The 24,709-nt window shown below is 36.9% G+C and overlaps 1 protein-coding gene across 1 annotated transcript; it reads right to left on the bottom strand.

Moving 5' to 3' along the window:
• Nucleotides 1-351: 351 nt before the first annotated feature.
• On the bottom strand, nucleotides 352-20,133 carry LOC373516 (C-type lectin domain protein). The gene is given in 3 exon segments (NM_214640.1): nucleotides 352-585; nucleotides 1,668-1,857; nucleotides 19,815-20,133. Coding segments are annotated over 3 exon segments (561 nt in total). The 5' UTR covers nucleotides 19,952-20,133.
• Between the last annotated feature and the right edge of the window lie 4,576 nt (nucleotides 20,134-24,709).

The following is a 24,709-nucleotide window of genomic DNA, read 5'->3' on the forward strand; positions in this document are numbered from 1 at the left end:
CGTGATGTGACTAGCGAATTTCCCATTGTGAATTTACGACAACATCCATCGTGACATCGTGATGTGGTAAAATCGAGCGTCCTTATGGTTCGAATTTTCAATGGTCCGCATTCTACTAATTCATTTAAACCCGACCCCGTGTCTGAAATCTAGTTTAATAAAAAAAGAAAAATTTGACCTCATAATAACGTCCTTTCGTGGAACCCAATTTTCAAAAAAGGGGAAGAAAAATGGCTTAAAACTAACCTCGGGTTCAAATCTTAGTAGAATACGGGCCACATCACATGTTTCTTTTTCGAAAATGTACGATTTTTTTTCTGGATGTCGGTTGGAAAAAAGGTGGAACTACTTCTACCGAGCCATTTTACAGATGTAATGGACGATGTAATCTCCGTGGGCGTCTGTCATATCGAACCAAAGTCCTTCGTGGTTGATCTCGACGCTCATCTGTGCGTAATCCTCGTTGCCACCGTTGTTGTTGGGTTCGCCCGCCCGCCAGTTGGCGTAGTCGAGATTCGTTCCATCGGACCAAGTCCAGAATCCTTCCTGCTTCTTGTCCGTCAAACCGAGCCATAGACGTTCATCCTTCAAAGAAAAGTCAAAGAAAAATTAATATGGTAATTGCAAGTGACAAGGGATGTCCTAATTAAAGTAAAGGAGGTCACTTTTTAGGTGGAGGCATATAATATCCTGATGTTTATCTTTATTTTTTCTATTTCCATCAAACAGCTCCATTTTAAACGTTTCTCTGTAGGGGTTTATCATGGTTAGATTATTGATAGAAAATTGTTGGAATGATTCTATCACTATCCTTGACTTTGGTATTACATTATAAAATTTCGATCATTATTTGCATACTTGATTTCACTTTTATTTGTTTGATACTCTTTTCTTATGTGTAAATTTGTCGAAACACTTAAGACATTCGACCAATTTATCTAATACTAGCACTTTCTTCGTTTCCTAAATATTGATTATTATATATATATTGAAATTTTGGTAATTATAATACAATATAATAATACGAACATATATGGTGATTCAAACGCATTTGTGGTTCTGAACTAAATTCCATGATACTGTAATTTAAGTTGACATTCATGCTCATCAACACTGATCAAATGGTTTGTCTATCTCATGTGGAATCAATTCAAACATGACCACAGACGATCACAACATTATGCTGCTTTCAATTACTAGTAGCCTTTGATCTACAGAATTAGAATGAAATATCCCCTAAATCATATCTGCACGCGCTCGCTTTTATATCTCTCAAATTATTATGTTACAGAGAAAATTATTCTGCTATTGAAACCGCACTTATTTGTTCAATGGGGATTGTAAATTGTCCTTTCTTTTTTGATTACAGCTTTATAGTGCAAATGTGTTGTCTAGAAGCAATAATGACATGCAAATATCTCTCTACAGCTTTTAACATATTTTTTCAAACCTGGCAATGCCTTAGTCCCTCCCCCCCCCCCCCCCCCCCCACCCCAGTTTGAAAAAAACATCTGCCGCTCCTGCCTCCCCCCTGAATATAATTCACGACCCCCACAATCGATTTCTTTTAGAATACACGAATTATCGTAATTATACGGGTAAATTTTTCATACCCTCACTCCCCCTTTAATCTGAGGTCGAGATACGCTACTGGTTATTACACTTACCCTAATGGGGCCGATAGCGGGCGGTAGTTTATTCCTGACTGTGTCGAAGTATGAAAAGAGGAAATCATTTTCGTCCTGCGAATGAATGGACACCAGATGAGCTTGACCGGTCTGCCCCATGCATCCACCGGCACCGAACGTCCGGCAGTAGAATTCCGCTTCAAGCCATGTCTTCACATCGTTGAAATATCTGTTGATGGAAGAGCAGCAGAGAAGAGATTGAAAATAATGACTTCCTTTATAAATTTACAAAATATTACGTAGTAAGCGATCCGACATTTGCTCCAGCAGCTTTTACTTTTTTTTAATCCGTGCCTTTTTTTCGTCCATGATATATTGATCGATTGGTTTACTCATTCACTTAAAAACACAGTTACAAAAACCTCACCCAAACCAAACTGGACAAATACAATCAAACACAACAAACCAATACACAACAAACTAACTTACAGATGAATAGCTTCCTAAAAGGGTTCATAAAAGGGCTTTGTTACAAAATACAATTATTTCCAATGATTAGAAAACCCTGCAATGTGCTTATTCCATAACGATTCCCCAGTCACGCAATACTAGCAAAGCAACATTTCTTTGTCATTGCACATTCATATACTTCTGTTTTTTAAAATAAATATTCTTTATCTCCATTCTGTTTTCTACTTTCTTTCTCTTTTTATGCTCTCTTGATAAAAAATATTCATCATGAGGACTGCCGCGAGACATCAGGAAAAGTACCGACGTTGAAGATTCTAATTAAAGAAATATGACGGCACACAGACACTCAGGTGGATTAAACGTGTCAGTTATCGACCAACAGACTTTGCTGCTAAAGATGGCATGCTCATGATGGCATGATTATGAGTAGTTGTTATCTTTGAATCATCAAATAATTAAGTTTAACCAGTGTGTATGAACTGGTTAAGAGAGTTAAGAAAGAAAGAATGGAAAATTACACCTTGTTTCCCAGTGATCTGTAGAGATCAGTGTATTACCAAGGAGTTAACTCCTTGGTATTACTATAATAAATCTGAACGGCTTAGAATTGAAATAACATTATTATGGAGGAAAGAGGCAAATGAGGTAAAAATGTAGGAGTGGAAAGAACAAAAACAAAATATGTAAGAAAATCACTTTGAACGAGAATACGTTTTTGAAAACGGGTTGTGTTGATATTATTGAGAAATCATTTAAAAAAAAATCATTTGTTATTTGTTATCCATTTCATCTATGAAATTATGTACATAGTAAAACATAAGGCTAAAACATACACTGTAATACCACTTTATTACAGTCTTTACAGATTATTGTAAAGTTTTTCCAATTTTGGGAGAAAATATAAACGCATGTTTCTTGAATAAAATGTTGGCCAATATAAAATATATTTCAGCGAATATAGAATTATATCAGCCACTATTGAGTTTAAGTTATCTAACATTAAGTACACTTTCCCTAAGATTGTGTAAATTGTTATTGAAGTACATGAAGGCCTACAATATAATGCTTCACTGTATCGACATGCAAAGTTTGACTGCGTTGACTGTCGTTTTGACCTTGCCTGTATACAACTAGATAATAGGGACTTTTAGATTTGCACAACGACAACGTGGATTGCTACGATCGACGTCCTTTTAATGCACTGCCTTGAATGGACGTCACACGTATCAGTCCACGCAAATCTAAAAGTCCCTATTATTAAAGGATCTCCTCTTTGTATCTCAAGGTGTTGAGGGCGGTAGACACTTAATGACGTGTAGTTCCACCCTTTCTGGGTGAATTCCTAATCTCACCTTCAGTACATATTTTTATTAAACGATGGTAGAGACTTTCAAGAAATCAATGAAAGCAACATCAATACGCTATAGTATATAACATAAAAATTATGTTCGTATTACGTAATGATGTAATTGTCGTGTTCGAAAATTTCTCTAAGTAATGGACATCATCTTACTTTTAATTTCTTTCGAAGTCCTTGCGATTTTATTTTGTATAGAGCAGTGTGGCATAGTGGTTCATTCACAAGACTCCTGATTAAAAGGCTGAGGGTTCGATTCTCTGCCCGGTTGTATGCCCTTAGACCAGGCATTGTATTTAAATTTGCCTCTCTCCACCCATGTGTTAAATATACATGCAATAGTTACATCCAGCCGTCAGTTAGTGTGGCACATTATATTGAGATCCACACACTTTTTTTGATAGAGGTCACAAGGGGACGCAATGACGCACTCCAAGACGTCTGGTGGTTTTCCCTCACTTTTTTTTTCTCGTGGCAATGAAAGCATCAACTCCAGATGACCGTCCAGACTTGAGTGGAGTTGTCATAGCGTCTAAATAGATTCGTTTCGACGTAAACTACGCTAAAGAGTTTTATATTTAGACCAGGCGACCTCACCGTCATGACTTGGCTCCTAAATATAGTCCTAAAATAAATATCGCCCTGACTTGGATCCAATAGTACTAATTATACCCTGCACTTGGCTAGCCAATAACAAATTTGACCGTGATTCCTGTCTTTTGTGTTTCTAACTGTAATACTTGTACTTGTTCAATGTCAATGTAATGTTCAATGTACGTGTTTTTTGTAGCCCGTGTACGGTTTGGCATTAGATTTAAACAAAATAAGTTAGACGGCTGAAAATTGCATTCCATAAAGTGCAGTGCAGTAATAAACTCGAAAGAAACACAAAGGAACCACAAATTATTTTATTTCGAAACTTTATGGCTCAACATTACCTCAATAAATCAATCACTGTCATGTCGGTTTTATTTATTCATGAAAAACCTTGAGAATGTTTCTGTATCTCAATTGGATAAGAGAATCCTTTTAACATTATGCATGCAACAGATTGTACAATAATTATTGCGAGTCTTGCTCGTTCGGTGATGTTTTAATCGTTGTGTGTCCTAACTCTAGGAGAACAAAAAATAATAGGAAGAAACCCAAATTATGCCTACTTCCTATTTCTACTCCTTCCTGTTTTTATTCTTCATAACCTTCCAGCTTCCGGCATACTTAAATAGCAACATCCACCGACTTAACTAATGCATATTCATCTCTTAATTACCAACAAAGTTGTTTTCCTTACGCACTCTACTGTACAGTGATCAAATTAGTAATTACTGAAGGGGAGGGGTATACGGGAGGTGGGGGGGGGGGGGGGGGGGGGGGGGGGGGGGGGGCGTATTCTAATAAAACATACGGAGGGAAGGTATGGCGTTGCTATAGAATGTGGTTTGTCTCGTTATTCTTGTCGGCTTATACATTCATTATGTGACCTTTTTTTTTTTTTTTACATTCTTCGCTAAAATGAAAAATCGACAATAAGTCAGAAACCATTTATTACAATTTTTGTTTAAACCATTGTCGACAAATGTCAAAATGTAAGAGTTTTTTTTTTATCCTTGTTGAAAAATTTGAATTTGAGAGCCTTCTTGGCTGTTGAAATTTGTTTTTCTTCCAACAAACTTCTCAGCAATTTTTGCCACCAACAACCCCCTCTCCCATCCCTTACTCTTCTTCCAACATTGTCTTGCTGTGATGCCCACTAAGGGAGGGGTTGCAAATATATTTCTTGAACATTGTCCCTAGAGCATACAAGGCATCGGAAGATGACACGTGGTGCTCCAGAAATAGATATGCATCAGCGAGGAAATCTTGGAACAACCACATGCGATTAGTAATACAGTTATATATATTGTCTACAATTTAAAATCTGTCTCCTAAATGTATGCTCAGATATTAGTCAGACACAACACATCTGTTGCATTGTGCCATTTGCGTGACACTCTTTCTCCCAATGGTTTAATTTCATTACTTCTCTTCCTCCTTCACCTTCTTGTCCTCAACTAAATTCAATATTTCATTCTATTTACTGACGGTAAATTGCTTGTGATAGTTGAAATTATACAATGGCGCCTACTTGAGTACTAGCAGTGTAATATATTCTTCACCGTGTCTTGAAGTGAAATTATAAGTTTTTATGCGTCTTAAAAGGAAACTTTGATTACTTGTAGGGGTAAAAATGACTTGTTATAATTGTGTCTTGTCCATTCTATAAGGAATTGATATGCCACACGAAAATATATCGCTCCTAAAATGCCCTCAAATGAAGAATTTGACCAGAAATAATTTATAACTTAGATCAAGTGATTTTGCTACGTGCCTGTGCATTTTAATAAAACCATGTACATGTTTATATCCAGCGCTTTTGCATTATGTAAATTTAATCAAAATATATATAGGAAACAGAAACATTTTCAATACAATACACCCTTTCACGGTTAAGGCCGCCATTTTAATCTGCGACTAAACATTGCGTCATCAATGTTTTCAGATGTGCATGTCTCGCTGCGTCACTGCCTGAAATGGGCGCCATCTTAAATTACTCGTAATTGCCCATGTCAGCGCATTCGCGTTGTTGTAACCGTGAAAAGGGTATATTGCGCGACCAATATTCAACATCTCTCTTGCGTTTCTAGAACTCTTTTATTAAAAGCAAAAGTCGAATGAAACGAACTTCAATATCTTCTCAGAGATCAAACTTGGATGTGTATTTCCAAATTAGAACGTGAGAGCAATGATAGTTTTTGATAGTTTGGGGGCTCCAATACAGGAGGAAACTGCAGTTTATCACATCTATCTATGGATGCCAGTCGTACCACTCCCTACCCCTCTCACGTTACTCCTCCATCTGTCACTCAACCCCTGTAGCTCGCTGCATATATCTACTTAACTAATTATTATAATCACCGTTTACTATTATCTCCATGCAGCCCGAAGCTGAATAGCTTATCTACATAACCTAGGACTAATTTAACCCCTAATCGTAAGGTGCCATTCTCACGATTTAAGTCGACGTAACGTGCTCTGATAGACGCCATTTTGGGACTTGGGGATATAGATTGCTTAAGTCTGAACGCCTGCTAATGGCAAGATAACGAATACGTAAGTAAGGATATGCTACCATACTTTATAACTCAGTTGTTTTCTGAGACCACGAACACACTGAATTCAAGGTAGGGCAAACAGTAATAAATTCTGTTATGATGAATTCAAGACTTATTATGAGCTTATATAGTCATCATTTATAATTATAGTTAAGCATAATTATGTTCGTTTGTTTCATTGGCACATGGACACAAAGAATACGAGTACACAGGCTTTTTGAATGTATGTTACATTTCCAGAACAATTACATCTTTCTGTATATTTTTGTTTGAATATCCTTGACAAATATTTACTGAACACAATAATTACATTAATTTTTATGTCTAATCATCATGTTGTTCAATTCAATTGTACAAGCTTAAACTGTTCTTCAGACTGATTTTCGGACAGACTTGACAGAAGAAAGTAGGGAGCGCTCATTTACAATATCTTTTAAAAGACTTTTAACATATTTAAAGCTCGTCTGCACTAGTTTGGCCAGGGGGATTAGACCTCCGTGCAAGGTCACTGACAGGTGGTTATCTCATAAAATCAACATGCACTGATTAGGCATTGTTCGCTATATAGAGAGCGCAAGTAGCTATAAGTGGTGCAGTGGGGGTTTAAACAGTACATGTGATGACAAGTTTTTTAAAAGCATTGCAAGTTAGATTAAAAAAATAAAATAAGGAGCTTTTGCAAAAAGAATTATTATTCATGCACGATCAGTATTCTCTGCACAATCAACTGAATTTAAGCATTTCTATAGGGTTTCCTTTAAACAACAAGATTTATTTCGCTATAATGTATACGTCGTCTTTCGTTGCTCCTGTCTTTGCACGTGCAGACACACGAACATTCGATTCCAGCCATTTTTATTAAAAGTGAGAAGGTTCATGGAGATAAACACAGCGCGGAAACACTTCGCCTATTAGTCACCGCCATACGCCTTTAAATAAATCAGCTAAGCTACCTCATTTCAAAATGGTACAAATCTTCTCCGACACCTCTCTCCCCACGTTCTCTCGATACTTTCCTTCCCTTTGTAAAATCCGAAGTGCCTCTTGGTTTAACACGTTTAAGGCAAGCATTCCACATTGTTAGGGGGGGGGGGTGGGTTGGCTCAGTAAATTTTCATTCAGAGCCATTACATTATACCAGATGCATGAAAAAAAAAAAAAAAAAGACGTTACGCACATACTGTATCCATTTTCCTTTGCATGGTCACTTTTCGTTTGGCGCCAGGAATTAAAAAAATAAAAAATAAATAACAACACGCTAAGACGTTCAAACCACTATTTTACGAGAACATTGGCAATTTAAAAGCTTTAACACAGCTCACAATCATTGCTTACAGAGACGTAACATTTTATTAGTACAATATACCAATGAAAACAATTTTTTCTTTTCTTCAAGACTACACAAACAGTCCTTTTCAGGACTACACATCCCCAAGAAAGATTACCGAGGGTCCTTTTCAGGACTCCTCAATCCTCTCTCTCTCTCTCTCTCACACATGGTGCACCCGCAAGCCTACTGTACAAAAAAATGATTGTTGCCAATTTGAAGAAAAGGAATGTCTTGAAATTTGCCCTAGAAAACTCCAAAGTGCCCCTTAATTTCAACAAACATGATGACGAATCAGTATGATACATCCGGAACAACATATTTTCTCGAAAAAAGTCTTACAATACATGCTACAAAAACATGATAGAGCTATAGTGATATGGAACAACTGATTCATCTTGGTCGTGTTTAGAATTTTGGATGAGTCGCTAATAAGCTTCATGGTCATACTTTGGCACGTGTACACGTAATGTAGATAGCATTGTTAGCAATACTGTTTTTGATGGTGATATGTCGGTCATGTTGGTATACTGCATAATGATGCCTAAACGATGAAAAGTCGTTTTTATGTTTTAATAACGTGTACATGGATATTTTCAGAATTTGAAATAACACAGTTACTAGTACATGATTTTACCTTTTTTAGGTGGAGGAATTATGAAGTTTTATTTGATTCAGAACTAACAATATGTATGTGTTCTGCTTGATAAAGGCATGGTAATAATATTTATAGTCCACAATCCACGAAGACCATAGGTCACAACTATCTCTCTCATTTGCAATCCTAAGACTAATACAAATAACGATTGTATGATATGTTGAGACATCTTTTTCGAACCCCGACTTATTCTGGTTCGACTCAAACCATGTCCGGCTCAATCATTTCTAGCAAGTTCGCAAAGACTTTCGATCAATCAACTTAAGGGAAATTTCAATACCACATTGTATTGCCCACAGAGAGCACGCTCTGATTCGTTATAGTGTCATTGTAATGTTGGCAGGTTTTAAAGGGATTGGGTAACTTTAGTCTCAGATTCTGAAACAAAATCCTGGATTTAGCTCATGCTGCAATGATAATTATAAACCTTTAGGTCAGTCATCAGGAACCCCATGACTTTTACAAGCCGATCGCCTGTCTGATTATGATTGGAAATCGAAATCAGAATTTCCTGTACTTCATCATTTTAAAGTAACAAGGAAGACAGCTACAGTTTCTTTACAAGTGGGTTTTTAACTTTCACTCTTGACTTTCTGCCAAGTTTACGTTTGGCACACGTGCAATCGGGTGAAGACAGATACCTCGCCTAAACCACCATCTCCTTATGCTACCCTGGACAAAATGATGAACTGACAGACACAAAAAGGCAGACCTGTTATATCTTACGACATTAGATTAACATGTCTTGTCCCTACGTGCAAAAAAAAAAAAATGGAAACATCACGATAAGATGTCATCCATAATCACGATGGATGTGTGCAGTCATAATCAATTACGTTCATGTGATCTTGAAGCAATGAAGTCAGGTAGTCTCGAGTTCTTGCTAGTCAACTTCTTGCAATAACGAGAAAAAACTCGCATGTCATCAAAATGATGTACAGTCATTGTTCAAAAGTCCACGTATATCCGAAAAATGGCTACAAAATGTGAGAGCTGTTGTTCAACAACCGTTGCAAAAATTATGCAAACAAGTGACGTAATTCCGGACTTGATTAAGTCTATAGGCGATACAAAGGGTATTGGAATTCCTTTGAAATCGATTACCTACTGGTACCCCCCCCTCCCCCCCCCCCGGACATTACAATCTCGTATATGCATATGTCAGGAATATTCTTTTTTTTTTACTCTGCAGCAATTTTTTTAACTTTGTTTAAATTCCGTCCATTAAGCAGTTAGCGATTTTCAGTGTTGTATTTGCAGCAATATTTCATAATTTTGTTTACACTCGGTCCAAACAACCTATTTACCACATGGTGAACAATTTTCGATGACTTGTTGGCTCGTGTGTCTCAAAATACAACCATACTAGCAGCATTCAAAGTAAACTTCAAATGACCCCGCACTCCTACACCGTAGTTTATACATTGTACACGTGTGTGGGATCTCCGGGTAAGAGCCTCCATTATGACAGGGGTTCTGACGATTCGCGTTTTTGAAGCGCGATTTGAAAAACCTGGATATCTTTAAAAACCAACGTGCCTCAACATTCGAACGTTATATATGTTAAGTACTAATACACACATACCAAGTTATATCAGGTGTATAGCTATTTAAATACATTAACAATCAAACAAGTATTTGATCCATTCTTTCTTTCTCTGATCATGAATTCAACTGGATAATGAACATATAAGAATCACGTTCACAGATTTTTAGAAAATCAACCTCATACAATTTCCATCTTTTATTGGGTAATGAGCAAAAATCACAATGACGTACATGTATAACTAAAGGCAAATGCAATTTTCTAAAGTATATGCAGAAGGGTATTGACATTGCTCTTGAGTTGAGTCCTCGAAAGTCTTTGCGGTCGCCTTAACTACTTTTTACGACATCGGCATACTTCGGTATCATGTAAAAATTCACACTTTATAGTGATACCTGCTATCATATAAAAAGACGTGATTGAAACGGATACTAATATCATAAGGAATTTGTCTAGACCTTCACCTTACATTTAATTTCACTTATCATTTGCCAAATGAGTAACCTCGATGATGAATACCTTGGTGAATGTCTCAGCATGTCGCATCATCGGCCTGTCACTCTTTAATGATTTGCTCAAGGGTTTAGAGACAATCTTCCAAAAACCTAGGGGCCCCCACACCCCGCAGCTGCCAGGAAAAGGCTCATGCGCACTCAGGAATTGTTCTAATCCTTCGTCTTTGCATCCACTTTCTCCAGGGCAGGTTTCCCCGGGAGTTGCAGAGGGGACATCATTAGGATGAGGCACAGAGGTTTTTGTTTTATCGAACAGAAGCTACATGCACCTATGGAAAACGTATGACCTTAGTTGTTTCAAATAATATCCTTCCGGGTGTCACCATGACAACCGGAAGAACGTTTAGGAGCGTTAATTGAGAGTTCATAACTTTCAATTTAACATGTTCAAAGTCTTTGAATTTTCTTTTCATTTCATTATCAAAATGTATGCTTTCTGACTATAATGACATGCATGACTGTCATAGGACGAATGAAATGGCTAATACCTTTGAGTCTCCTCATCAACTTTCTATGATTCATTTTTGCACCAAGTTCCTTCTGATGTGTAATCGTCTGATCGAATCAGTCACTTTCCTCTCTTTCTATGCGAGCCCCCTCCCTCTCTCTCTCTCTCTTTTCTGCTAAGGACCTGTATGCCTTCTTATGCTCTCTCCCTTTCTCCACCTCTTTCTGTCTCTCTATGTCTATTTCAGTCTTCCCTTTTATTTATCTCACCCACATTTATCCACAATAACTTCTCTTCCCTTGGTCGCTCCATTACCTCAGTCGTGTACTTTATCTTTCTGTGTAATGATTCACCGGGGAAAAAACAACAACTATCCATAAACCTCATTATCCTTATTTTCATATTTTTCGTCGGCGGATGAAGCCGGAAATTCAGAAGGTATGACGAAGGAAATTTCTTCAAGCGAGAAGTTTCGAGAAGTTAAAGCATCCTGAGAAAACTGCATAGTCATATGACGCTTGGTTCTACAGCCCAATATGCATAGCGTCATATTTTGCTGACGTGTGTGTTCCCTGCATTTGCGATACATAGCAAGATACGATGAAATTTGCATTTTTAAAGTTTAGAGAACATGAGAAAAATGTTAATGCAGAGGAGTAAAATCCTTTCTTAAGGATCGCATCCCGATTTCTCCGAGATTGACAATCCTGCTTATTTACAGAACACTTCCTCCGCTGTTTAAAAAAAAAGAGTTGCACTTATTTGTATACGGGCCTTGATCAAGAAAACGTCATGTGGTAAATAGTACGTAAATTTTATATTTTTAGACTACATTTCACTGGACTTCATTTCTCTAGATAAAGCAGTTGCTGTCATGACCTTGCCCCTCCCCTACGCAACTTATTCTATTTTCGTTCGTTCTTTATGCATAACGTACACGTAGGCCTTGCCAGTGACGTATGCTCAATCGTTCCCTTATATAATCTGGCTAACTATCAGTAAACAAACCAGAAAATATGCCCCGATGATTCTATTCTTGTCCCTTCACCCTTTCAAAACCTAGACTCAATAGGCACCTACAAATCTACGCTTAACTTTGTAGTCCCCCCCCCCTCTTTTTTAAAACTTGTCACAAATTTGTTTGTCATCGTGCCCCTACTCTTTACAGAATCCTAGATTGACCACTTTTGTTCAATTATGAATTTCATTAAAATACTTCATCATCTTCAAAGACAGTTGTCCCTAAATTGTTAACATCAAACTAAAAATAAGATGTAAATGTGTGTCCACGCGTTTGTTTTAAGGTACTGCACGGGCACATGACCTACACTGACATACACCAGGAGACAGCATTCTAAAGTTCAGTCCCACTCGTATCTTTCCATGTGACTAGTAATCATTTCCTCACATTTCCCCTTGTCAGACATGCACGACTTCCTTCTTGTCTATATCTCCCACACAAGTCATGATTTCTTTCTAGAAATTTCATCTGAATTGATCTCTTGATGAAACCTCGACTTTTAAAGACACGAAGTGATCAAGACTCTATCAGTATTTAGTCTTTTACAGTTTTAGAATTAAGGGAATGCAAATGAATATTATATCAATAACTTTCCTTGTAAACGCCTTTAATAAATTGTTTTGCCAATAACATGCTACATTTTTCCTTTCTTCAGTATGCTTAAGCAGATATATCAAACTACTAATTGAAAAGGGGAAAACGATGGGAGAAAGAAGGAATAAAGTTTAAAAATGCACGGTTAAAGGAATGAAATACTGAACGTGAGGAAATATTGAGGAAAGGTAATATAATTAATTCTAGAGCCCACCGCACACAAAACGATCCGACTGCGATTCGATTTTCAAAGAAATATCAATTGTGTCAGTTATGGACATTTAACAAAAACAATCTTCCTCAGTGGGTTTTAGAATAAAGATATGAATACAAACAATTGAAATTCAGAGCATTGCAAGCTCTCTTCCCGAAGACAAGGCCGAATCGGCTCCGAATCGTAGACAATCGCACGACTAGTTTGACGTTACTACGATTCGCAGTAGATCTTGCCTCTACTCTGACAACAAAGCTTGCGATCCTCGGAATTGGATTTTACTATTCACATGACTATTCAGAACCTCGATGATTAAAAGTGTACATGTTTGAATGCTGATATCGAGTGCTATTATAAATTCGTCCACAACTTCGTCGAAGACAGATCGTGTTTAGTCTGCGGTAGGTTTAAGAGATACAAAGATACCAACAGTATAAAGGAAACCACGTGAATTGGTTTGTGTATGTAGATCATGATAGATAATTGGTTGCTAAGCTGAAAGGAGACATTAATTATCCCCTTACCCTCGGGGAGGGCAAGTCGCCATGAGTCACCGACGACTATCGACTCTTAACTACAGGAGAGACTGCAATGCTTTACAATACACGACAAATGTATACAGTTAACAGCTTAACTATTCATACCCTTAGAAAGGTTTTTTTATTTTAAAGGTTAGTATGCGAATTTATTTACATTTATGTTTCTTGAGAATGTGACATATAAAAGCTTACATCTAAAAGGATTCAACAAAGACCCTAATTCAACCAGTCCATCTTTCATTCTTGAGTTACGAAAAAAACAAAATTTACAAGGGGTGTGAATAATTTAGCTGTTAACTTATACATTCCATAAACAGACTTCTTGATGTATACTCTAGTATATGTAGCAGCGATGGTACACTGTTTAAAACGATGAAACTTCATTGTTCTTTATTACAAAAAAAAATGATTAAGACTTTTCTATTACCTTCATATGATTAAAATTTTCTATTACCTTCATTATGATTAAACTTTGAATCATGCCTTGTAGGTTGTAGGTTCGTTATTTTGGTGTCAAACATGTCAATTGTAAATGGATTTGAAGCTTCGAGAATGAAAATGCAGCCAAGGAAATTAGTGTAATAAAATATTGGCATTCAGGCTAATTCAAGGAAATTTCATTTCGACATACCTTGAGCCAAATTAACTACAATTACGTAGGCCTAAAAATAAATCATTGATTACATGCAAGGAAATCATTGCAACAGTCAAGGGGAAGGACCGTTGAAAATAGTAACTATTTGAGACAGTTGGGGTGCTTTATATTCTTAAGTCCGGAGGTTTCCAATTTTGTGAAGGTTCCTGAATTAATCCGAACACACTTTTAAAAAAGTCTACAAAGGGGTTCTTTTTCCGAAGGTATTATGGTATACGTCGATCCGAAAGTTACATTCATTGATCCAAATGTAGGTTACTTATAATGTTACATCTATCACGAACTTTTAGAATTAAATGCAAAATAGTTTTCACGAATCTATTTCTCGTACTCGATAAATGACATACATGAGGTGTGGAATAACTTGCTATAAGAGAAAAAGACAACAAGCCACAGAAAGACAGAAAATAAAAATAAAGGAAAGACAAAAGATAATAAAATCGAACAATAATCATTGTCATCCCAAGTGAGGTCAAACTATAATCTTAATCAAAAGGGAATACTTACTGAAATGCAAATAAACAGAATTCCAGAATGGTAGAAAATAAACAAAAAATGGATGAGAAAAGTGAATAAAACGAATTCTCGACACAAGTCGATTCAACATTATAATTGAAATAGAGAGAGAGAGAGAGAGAGAGAGAGGGAGAAAGAGAGAGAGAGCGAGAGAGAGAGAGAGAGAGAGAGAGAGCGAGAGAGGAGGGGGGGGGTATACAAGAGACACGTTATGGCTGATAAAGCCAATTCATAATCATTGTCAACTCAATTCGAGTCAAAATATGATCTCTTCTAATATAACTTGCTGAGACACAAAGACACAGAAACACAGACATACCCCAAAGGAAAGATTAAGGGTGATAAAAGGACGAGATTATCTATAATCATGAACGTGACAAAATATATGGGTCATAGTAACAGTATCAGATTATCCTGTCTCATTCATAATCATATCCTGTTGGATTATCCCGATTACTGCTACTTGAATTTCATGTTACATTTGATAGATTGATACAAAACAAGAGGGAAGGGGGTTAACCTTTTTCAAGTTCCTTATCTTTGCACCCCTTCTATCTCTCTCTCTCTCCATCTCTCTCTCTCTCTCTCTCTCTCTCTCTCTCTATATATATATTCCTCTTTCTCTTTATCTCTCTCTCTCTCTAACGTGCCCGCCCACACTCGCACACACTTTCTCCCGTTTTTACTGTCATTATTTAACTACGCCATTGTGGGAATGCCGCTGGGAAAAACATTCGGTTGCGGAGAGGGAGGGGTGGGGGATGGTGGCGGTGGTAGTGGTGGTGTGAGGGTTGGGGGGGGGGGGGGGCTTAACGCATCCATACATTTAACATGTTTGAAGTGAAATAAAATATCCTCCCCTCTGCAGCCTACACCGCAAAGGTCCCGATAGTACAACAAGCTTGGAATCAACGCCAACAGTCGACATGGTAGATTTGAATCCAGTATACGAATGTAGGTCAGGTGTCTGAGAGGTTCATATGAATCATCATGCTCATGATAAAGGTTATCCTGCTTCTATTTTGATGGCTGACTAGGTGCTGTACGGGCCCCTTTGCAACATCTTCCAAACATCATAATATTTGGCGAGGATCCTATATTCAGAGGTTCTGTAACATTTCTGTATTGAAGTTGAATATTTTTTGCACCAAGTGCAACATAATCATACCTCTGCCATCTCGAAATTAGTATTTCTGTAAAGTGACTTATTGCATCGACGAAAAGTCATGGAGTTTGTTATTGATCCCAAGTTCTACTCTTGACGCCAAAGAACATGCAGAATTCTGCGACCCGCCGAAAAAGGGAATTCAAACTGGATTATTTTACCAAAAGTCATGCAGTTGACAGTTCTTCCATTCGAAGGAAAGTTCGTGAATAAGATATTCTTCTATCATTGTATTTATATAATTCTGCATTAACTTTAACTGATGAAATCGTGAGTAAATTCTTCGTTAGAAAGCCAAAGTTTAAGGGTATATAATGTTATACGTCGTTAGATTTTGAGCACTTCAATGATAATAAATACAAGTTTTTAAATCATTCATATAATTAAAAGGAATTTACTTTACCTGTTATATTGGAAGTGGGAGGAAAAGAAAAATATGGCAACTATTGGGTTTCTCAAGCTCTACTGTGTTTTGAACCCTGATTCTGGCCCCACTCCCTACAATCTTACCCAAAGTCAGGAACCTAAAATCTCAAGGTAAAAGTGAAATCATGTTTTTGTTAAGTGACACAACAGAGGACAAACAAATTAACCACGACTGATTTTAGATGTTCTTAAGAGGCTGGGTTCTATTTCTATGTCTTACGTCGGGGCCCATTATCATGATTACATCCAGTATACTTGGATGAGTATTTCCGACCACCTGTAAGCTTTGTGTTTGTTTACATTACCATTAACAGTTTCTATGATCACTGTGTTCTTTTTTTGTTTTCTCAGGGGGCCGTTTAATTACAGGGAAATGTATAAAAAGTAGGAACCATTTCCTGTATCATTTTCTGCTTCAAATGTCAGAGGTGTGTCGATTACACGAAAAAGGTTTACTTTGCATATTTTCATATTCTCTTTATGTATTTCCCCAAATGCTTTCTTTAATTTGATTATCTAATTTCGAGGAATCAAACGATAACCTACGTATAAAATGATAGCATCTGCTGAATTCTAACAAAACGATGAATCCCTTTATAATTCTGTCGATACTTCCATACATTTTTAACAAATGGTCTCCTCTCTCCCATTTTACTCTTATTTCATTTGTATTACGACTCCGTATAATCGCCATGTTTTCGAAGTTATGACTTGTACTCAGACGCGATTCTAGAAGAATAATTTTTGGGAACGGGGGGGGGGGGGGGGGGTGGGCTACACGCATTTTCAGTGTGCGTCACCGTTTAAGTTCATTGAAAATAAAGATGTTTTTTGGAGAGCAGGAAGTCTGCGGTGGGTCTTGAGCCCCAAACCCACCACCCCCCTTAGAACCCCTACTATGAAGTGACCAAAAGGATGTTGAATTGAAAACCAAATTATTTTTTCGAGACAAGTCGACCTCATAAAACAAGATTTAAGAAGTGAACAAGAATAAACAAGTCAAGAAATTAATGACTCACTTCATGCATGTCCGGAGGTTAAGGGGGCTAGGTAGGTGAGATTCCTACGTGATCAATCAAACATGACGTCAGAAGTCAGACAAAATGACCAACTACATTTATTTTCTCTCAATGCCCTTCATTGAAGATTTGATATATAATTAAAACCTATATTAATAAACGGAGATTAGGGGCTTTAGGGGGCTCACCTCGAACATACAAATTTGGCTATTTGGAAATTGTTTTAGATTTGATCACGTATTGTATTTCTAAAGTAGGTGAATGTAAAAGTAAAAATACAGAAGTTTACATTTCACTTAACAACTGTTTTGAGGAATATAGATAACTTCTTTTGTGCACTTGCCTTCGATATTTAAGTAACTTTATGCACATAATTGCTAAAGTAATATTACAACGAATAATATTTTCTTTTAGGCTGAGGGGCTACATTTCGAGCAGTGGAATGCAACGGTTAATCCATTGAGTGGGCACTGGGTTCTTGTAGGGAAGGGGCATGGGCTAATGCTTGATATATGAAATGCGAATTGGCGAGGAGGGAGATTGGGTGGGGTCCTATCATGCTTCCACACTTTGGATTCCCTTTCCTGTTCCTTTCTTTCCCTCTCTTTGTTTTTTCACCATTCCATTCCTCGGATATACTTCTATCCGCATCCCACGGCAAATGAAGATACTGAGAAAGATTTTTTGTTTGCTACCTTTTAACCTTTGTGCAGCCCCTTGATATTTCGGATAATGGTTATCAGATCTGAATCACATGACTTTCACACGCAATCTCCACAACTTGGGTTCATATAAGGTCACAGAAGTTCGTCAACCAATAATGATCGGTAAAGTGTATTTATACCAACAGTTTGATGACGTCTTTCGTCACTAAGCAGGCAAACAAAAAAAAGCAATTTGTTTTCTCTCTCTCTATCAGAATGAGATTTGATACGTTTGGAACTAGGGCACGGTTTAATAAACTTGCAATCAATAACAAGTCTTATGAAACAGTGCCCAGAAGCAAACGTCATCGGGAAACTTCAGTATTGGTATAATAAGATCAAAATAACGGAATATTAGGTATAGATGTCACTGAAATTAATGAAAAATAGAGAGCTATATGATATGACATTTTACTTTGGTTGTTTAATCGTAGAAAGGGGTCTCAGCCTTGGTTTAAAGTATACTCTATCATGCAACGACACATCTCTGCATTTTAGCTAAATGCCTGATTTGTCGAAACAGGTCAATAAATTCATTCATTTCTAGTTATCTTTTAAAAAAAATGTACATGAGTATATGACTTCATTGGCAACATGTCGAAAGCCAGTCACAGTTGAAGTCACACTAGTACTGGATACTCACACATTAATGACGTTTTCATCGGCTTACACAGCTATTGTTTCGTGCAATTTGGGCGTGGACATCAACGTTTCAGTTGACTGCAACTATTTTTACATCGACCAATCAAGATTATTATTATTTTTTTTTTAAACGTATGCAGAACCAAAAGAAACACTGAATAATTATGATTAGCTGTCGATTGTTACAGGAGTTGCGCGTCATTGTAACTTGCAATCGGAAAAAGATTTCATTGCAAGTATTGTTATATATTTAAATATCGTCTGCTGAAAGTCAGAAGGACATTAATATATTACTTTACGCTCAGTTAATTAATGCCCTTCGGTTCTCAGCAGAATTTATGCTCCTCATGTTGGCATTACTGCAGTATGTTCGATTAAGATACATTTTGGCTACGAATCATAGGAAGGGCCACTCTCCCGTAGAAAGAATGCTGTAAATCATGACTTCCGTTATGAATCAGACTCTTCGTAGAGACGCTATGGGCTAGTAACACATCATACCTCGTCATACAGACAAGGCCGACATTAGACTGAATAGAAATTACATTACCACACTCTACAAACTAAAATATTACATCACCATTATGAAGGGCCGACCGAGGAGTGACCACATTTAAAAAATGTCAGATTAACAATTTAACACGCTAGATTCAACTTTTATAGTGTTGGATCCAATATTTTCAAAGCGTTCAGTTTACATTGTGGAAAAAGCGGTCACTCCTCGGCCCTTTTAAATGGGAATTTGATATATTAGTTTTTAGAGTGGACCCCGAATGGCCAATGTTTGGAGTTGTGGTCTGGAGTCGGGTTCGTGGTGTGACTGTGATATAATGCATGTGTAAACATTTCAGTTTTTAGAGTGTAAGTGGTTCAACACTTTTTTTAAAGGTTTAAAGCAATTTCGAATTTCCAAAGAAAGGTGCGCGTTCATGATAAGGCTATTTTTTTTTTATTAGTGTAGGCTATTATTATCAATTATCATGGTTAGATGAACGGTCAGCTCAATGAATAAAAACGTTAAAGATATTTATGGATATTTTAAAATCTTCTTCATATCATTAAAAGATATTGAACTAGACCGAGGATAATAGTAAAGGATGACCAGGCCCTTTAACAAGTGAACAAATATATTTTTTACTGTTTCTTTTATTTTCCCAAAATACATACACAAATTTGCAGATTAATGTAATGATTATAAAAAAAAACATGTGACGTACCTGTAACAGTAATTACCATAGCCGGTCCAAAAGGTAGGGCAACTGCATTGTGTTCCGATATAAAACTGTCCAGCGACTTTATTCGTGTGTAGGGCCACTACTGAAAAGAGAACCACAAACGTTAAATAGCTCGCCATATTATTAACCTGCATGTTCCTCGTATTCGCAGGCATGTATGGTGGTGTCAGGGCGGCGACAAAAGGAGCAGAAATTATGAAGAGAGTTGTCTGATTTTCCTACTAATCTTCCGTTACAGGATGCGCAATTTAGAAACACACTCGCAAATTGGACGGATCCCGTTGTTTCGTACAAGAAAGATACAATTACTCTACTGTTTCGTCGTGCTGCGCTGCACGTACTGGGGAGATTTGACAATTATCAGGAGCGAGGAACTTGCGGGGCGAGATACTGAAGGGCGGAAATGTTATTTGCGCACGGCACTGCAAAACTTTCAGCCGATCCCGTGTGAGCGCGGTGATAGTCTAGCCATGAACACCTGCAGACCTTTTTGTTTAATGCATGTCTTTCGACGATAATATTGGTAGGCCTATGTTTATTCATGACATATTCTTTAAGATCAGATAAATAAATCGATGAAAGTCAGAGAAAATTGTCTGCAAAATTGATCTACGGGCCTACAGTAAAAGATATTTGACTAAATTAACGGGCCTAATCTTACTAGCCTAAAAAAAAGAGAGGGGGGGGGGGGGCGATGTCTTTCCCCGGATATCCAGAAAGCGAAGAAAAACAGCAAACAACTTTTTCATAAAATATGACAACTCTCCCAAAAGTACACTACCTCACCGCCTGAATTTGAGGTGACTGTTGTGGGGGAGGGCTCTGCTGTCGAAGCCCCGCTCTCAACGCATCGTACGCTCACGTATATATTTTCCTTTGTATAATTTCATTTGCGGAATGTTTTCCATAAACAAGTAAACGTGTCGATAAGATGAAGACTACAAATTCTAAACTGCCCTTGGTTCGTCATGTTCGTATGAGTCAAATCTGACAGCTTTCTTGAATCACGCGCGTGTAAAGCAACATGCTATGAAGGCCCACTATCGAGTTGTTGAAATTTTGTTTTATATAATTAGAAAAATGCCTTGTCTTTGAAAAGGATTATGTCATGGAGAATGTCTGCACTATTGGCCAGAGATGCATTTGCTTAAGTGTTCGACTGAAAAATTAAACGAGTATAGAGGTATAGGCCCAATATTATGGTTGCGTGATGGTTACGCTAAGCACAAACTCTCGCAGGAGTATCAGAGAGAGAGAGAGGGAGGGAGAGAGAGAGAGAGAGAGAGAGAGAGAGAGAGGGGGAGAGAGAGAGAGAGAGAGAGAAGAAAGAGAGAGAGAGAGGGAGAGAGAGAGAGAGAGACAGAGAGAGAGAGAGACAGAGAGAGGGAGAAGGGGTTGGGGTTGGGGTTGTGTACTGTGTGTGGGGTGAGGGTGGCAATACCCATTTAAAGCATTCTGTTGGCATAACTCGACATTCCCTCTCCAGTTTTTTTCTTCACAAATTGATGGGATGGGCAATCTTCTATGTCCCCTATAGCTACGTCATTGCCTGTTAGAAGTTATAAGAACTTAGGATTATTAACGCAGAATAATGTTCTTGTTAAAGAGAAGGTTGAGTTCTGGAAAGAGGTGAAAAATAATTTGTGAGCATTGCTCATTCTTATTATGCAAGTGTGGAAGAACATCAGTTAATACATGTTCCCTGAAAAGCATGGCTCTTCAAATGCCTTCATATTCTAAATATGCATGTAACATCGTGAAAATCGGGGGGCCGGCTTTTTACGCCACGTGTTCGTGTAGTCCCATATACATCTTTCTGTGCAAGTGTTTGTAACTTTATCAAGACTTGGCCAATTTTCTTATCATTTTGATGATTCCAGAACCTTGCAATACACACAAATTCTTATATGCTAGATGATCAATCTTTTCTGGTCGGTTCCACACCGTTTCTTTCACAATGCAATCGCATGACCAGAACTCAACTTCATCTTTAAGTACCGTCTGCTGAGAGCTCGAAAAGCGTTGTAAGTTTTTATTAACATTTTTAATTTTAAAGATAGACTTGAGTTCTGTTTTAAAAAAAAAGAAAATGAATTCTCACAGAATCAAACGAAACTTACACTGAATGTTCAAGATTACAAATAAATGTAATTTGCCAAACAATTTTGGTAGAAAATTTATAGCCAACTGGCCGAGTAATGAGCATAGAAAGATAAGGAAATCAAGGATGGTAGCCCCGACACCATTTATGTAGTCCCATATACATCTTTCTGTGTACAGTGCTTGTTACTTTACCAAGACTGGGCCAAATTCATTATGGTTTTGATTACTCCAGAACCTTGCAGTACACACCAATACTTACATGCTATACATGATCAACTTTTTCTGATACATTCCACACCTTTTCTTTCACAATGCAATCGGATGACCAGAACTCAACTTTATCTTTAACATATACAGAAAGTTATATCCATGTAACAACAATAAATCAAAGAATAAATCAAATGGATCTATAGTATATTATGGAGTAGAAAACATCAGCGATCGTCAAAATACACCCCCCTCCCAAGGAAAAAAAAAGGATTTCAGTCAGCGTTCTATCATCTGCTAAACTGCTTAAATAGGATTATTTTCTAAAATTTCTGAATGAACTTTTCACCCTTATATGGCTCTCAGCATACAATATCCTGCTTATGCCTATGCTTACATTGTATTTAACACCAATGGGAAACAAAGTTCTGTATTATTATAACGTGGAAAATAAACATGATAAAACTTGAATCTTGAATCTTGAACTGCAACTGCTGATGATTATAATCTTGACTGGCCCTCGAGCCCCCTCAGGTCATGAAGGTCAATTAAAATCATTCAACTACTTAATTAATATGTGCATCCTGTGATAATCAGCCATAGACCTTAATTATTTTTCTGATAAACCATTGTCAATCAATATGTACAGATGTACGTGCGTCATTTAATACATGTATGTATATGTACTAAACCAGTTCTCTATTTCAATTCGAATCAATAATTTTTTTTTAAAGCTTCATAACTCATTAAAAAAAAAAAGCTTACACGAAATCTATACCAAATGATATTTGCAATATAAAATAGAAAATGAAATGTTTTTGTTTTTATCCAATATTTCATGTCGATAGGTAATCAAATCATTTTAGGATACAAAATATATAAGCATCATAATATCATAACTTAGGTCGAATTTTAAATGAAAAGAGAAATCCAATAAAAAGCAAAGTAATCCACTAAAAAGCAAAGTAATCCACTAAAAAGCTCTATGCAACATGACAAGGAGCAATTAGGAGAATAGCCAACCAACTCTTATAGATTAAAGTATATAAAACTTTACGGATTACAAAGGAACGGCTCGTGCGGCCGATGCATTTTACATGGATTTGCCATTGAATGAGCACGCAGTTTCCTCAAAACCATCATGAATTGAAGGGAATAATTAGCGAGATGATAGTCCTGAACTTTTATCGGACATAATGGTGACCCTAAACTAATTCTGACGCTTCGCTGATAAGGCGCCTGTACATCGAGTTGATCCCCCTTTAATTGGACGGAATTAGATATGTCATCTGAAACAGTCATAGTTTATAAACACTTTCTCTCAGTAAAGATTAATGGAGCTTAGTCATGAATAAAGCGATTTAGTGTTCTTTTATTTCTAGATTAGGAATCCATAGACGGTGGCCCTAATCTCTGTTTTCCTGAGACTCTAGTATATTTTCATCTGTCTCTGCGTTGTGAGAATTACGCACAGTGGTTTGTTTTGTAATGAAACCTATACTAAACATGATCGTTGTTTCAATTCGCTCGTAAACTTGACTGTGTAATTAAAAGAGAAATTATTATTTTGTTAATCACCACTCTACTCTATCCTAAACAATATACTAGTCATCACAGACAGAATTTAGTATCATTACAATGTAAAGCTTGGAGTGTTAAATTGTAACAATATTCTTGCATTTTAAGCCTTCCTTCAGTGAAGGTGTTTCCGAAAGTTGTAATGTTTTAATTGGTAACCATTTCGTACCGACCCCAATAGGAAACAATTAAATTTGAGTTTATACGTCCCATTTATTTGATGTTTAGTTATTTCAATTCATCAACATTTACAATCTTATGACTTTAGATGTAATGGTAATGACATGGTATTTACAGGGGTGGTCGCATACGCTTGAAGTGGCGCCCTGTAGAGAATGAAAATAAAAATATAGAAAATATATTGTATTCTTTTAAGAAGGCAGTTAAAACTATGTTATTGTCTAAGCATTGACCCTGTCGTGTGTAATTTTACTGTATTCATGTCCTTGTGCACATTGACTGTATATTCAACAATGATGTGTAATCGTCCATAACCTAGCATTGTTTATCCATTCATGAATGAACCTGCATTCAATCTGCAGATGTATGAAATGTATTGTATTATTACCAACGCTCCTTCTCTCCCCTTTCCTTTTCTTCTCTGCAAGTCACACTCTTTTAAATTTATATTTTCATTGTTGTATCTAAGTTGAGGGCTGCGGGCACGTCAAGCTACTTTGCTTATTTCTGTAGCCCTTCTGCATCTAATGTATGTTAATTATGCATTCAATATATTCGTTTAATTTCGTTTAGTATCTGTATAAAATTATATGCACTTAAAATATTGTATCAAACCATATTATGTTCATGAAAATGTATGATGAAAAAAAGAAAAAAGATACAGAAACCAATAAATCAAATCAAATCAAATCAAATATAGCGATCCATAAAAATTAGGAGAGGAAGGACATAAATATAAAAATGGCATAGGAAGAGAAAGGACAGAAGGAAGGGAGAGGGGCAGAAAGACACATTCATGATAGTATCGG

This window comes from Strongylocentrotus purpuratus, unplaced genomic scaffold (assembly GCF_000002235.5).
Source record: "Strongylocentrotus purpuratus isolate Spur 01 unplaced genomic scaffold, Spur_5.0 spur5_scaffold_16, whole genome shotgun sequence".
Lineage (NCBI taxonomy): Eukaryota > Metazoa > Echinodermata > Echinoidea > Camarodonta > Strongylocentrotidae > Strongylocentrotus > Strongylocentrotus purpuratus.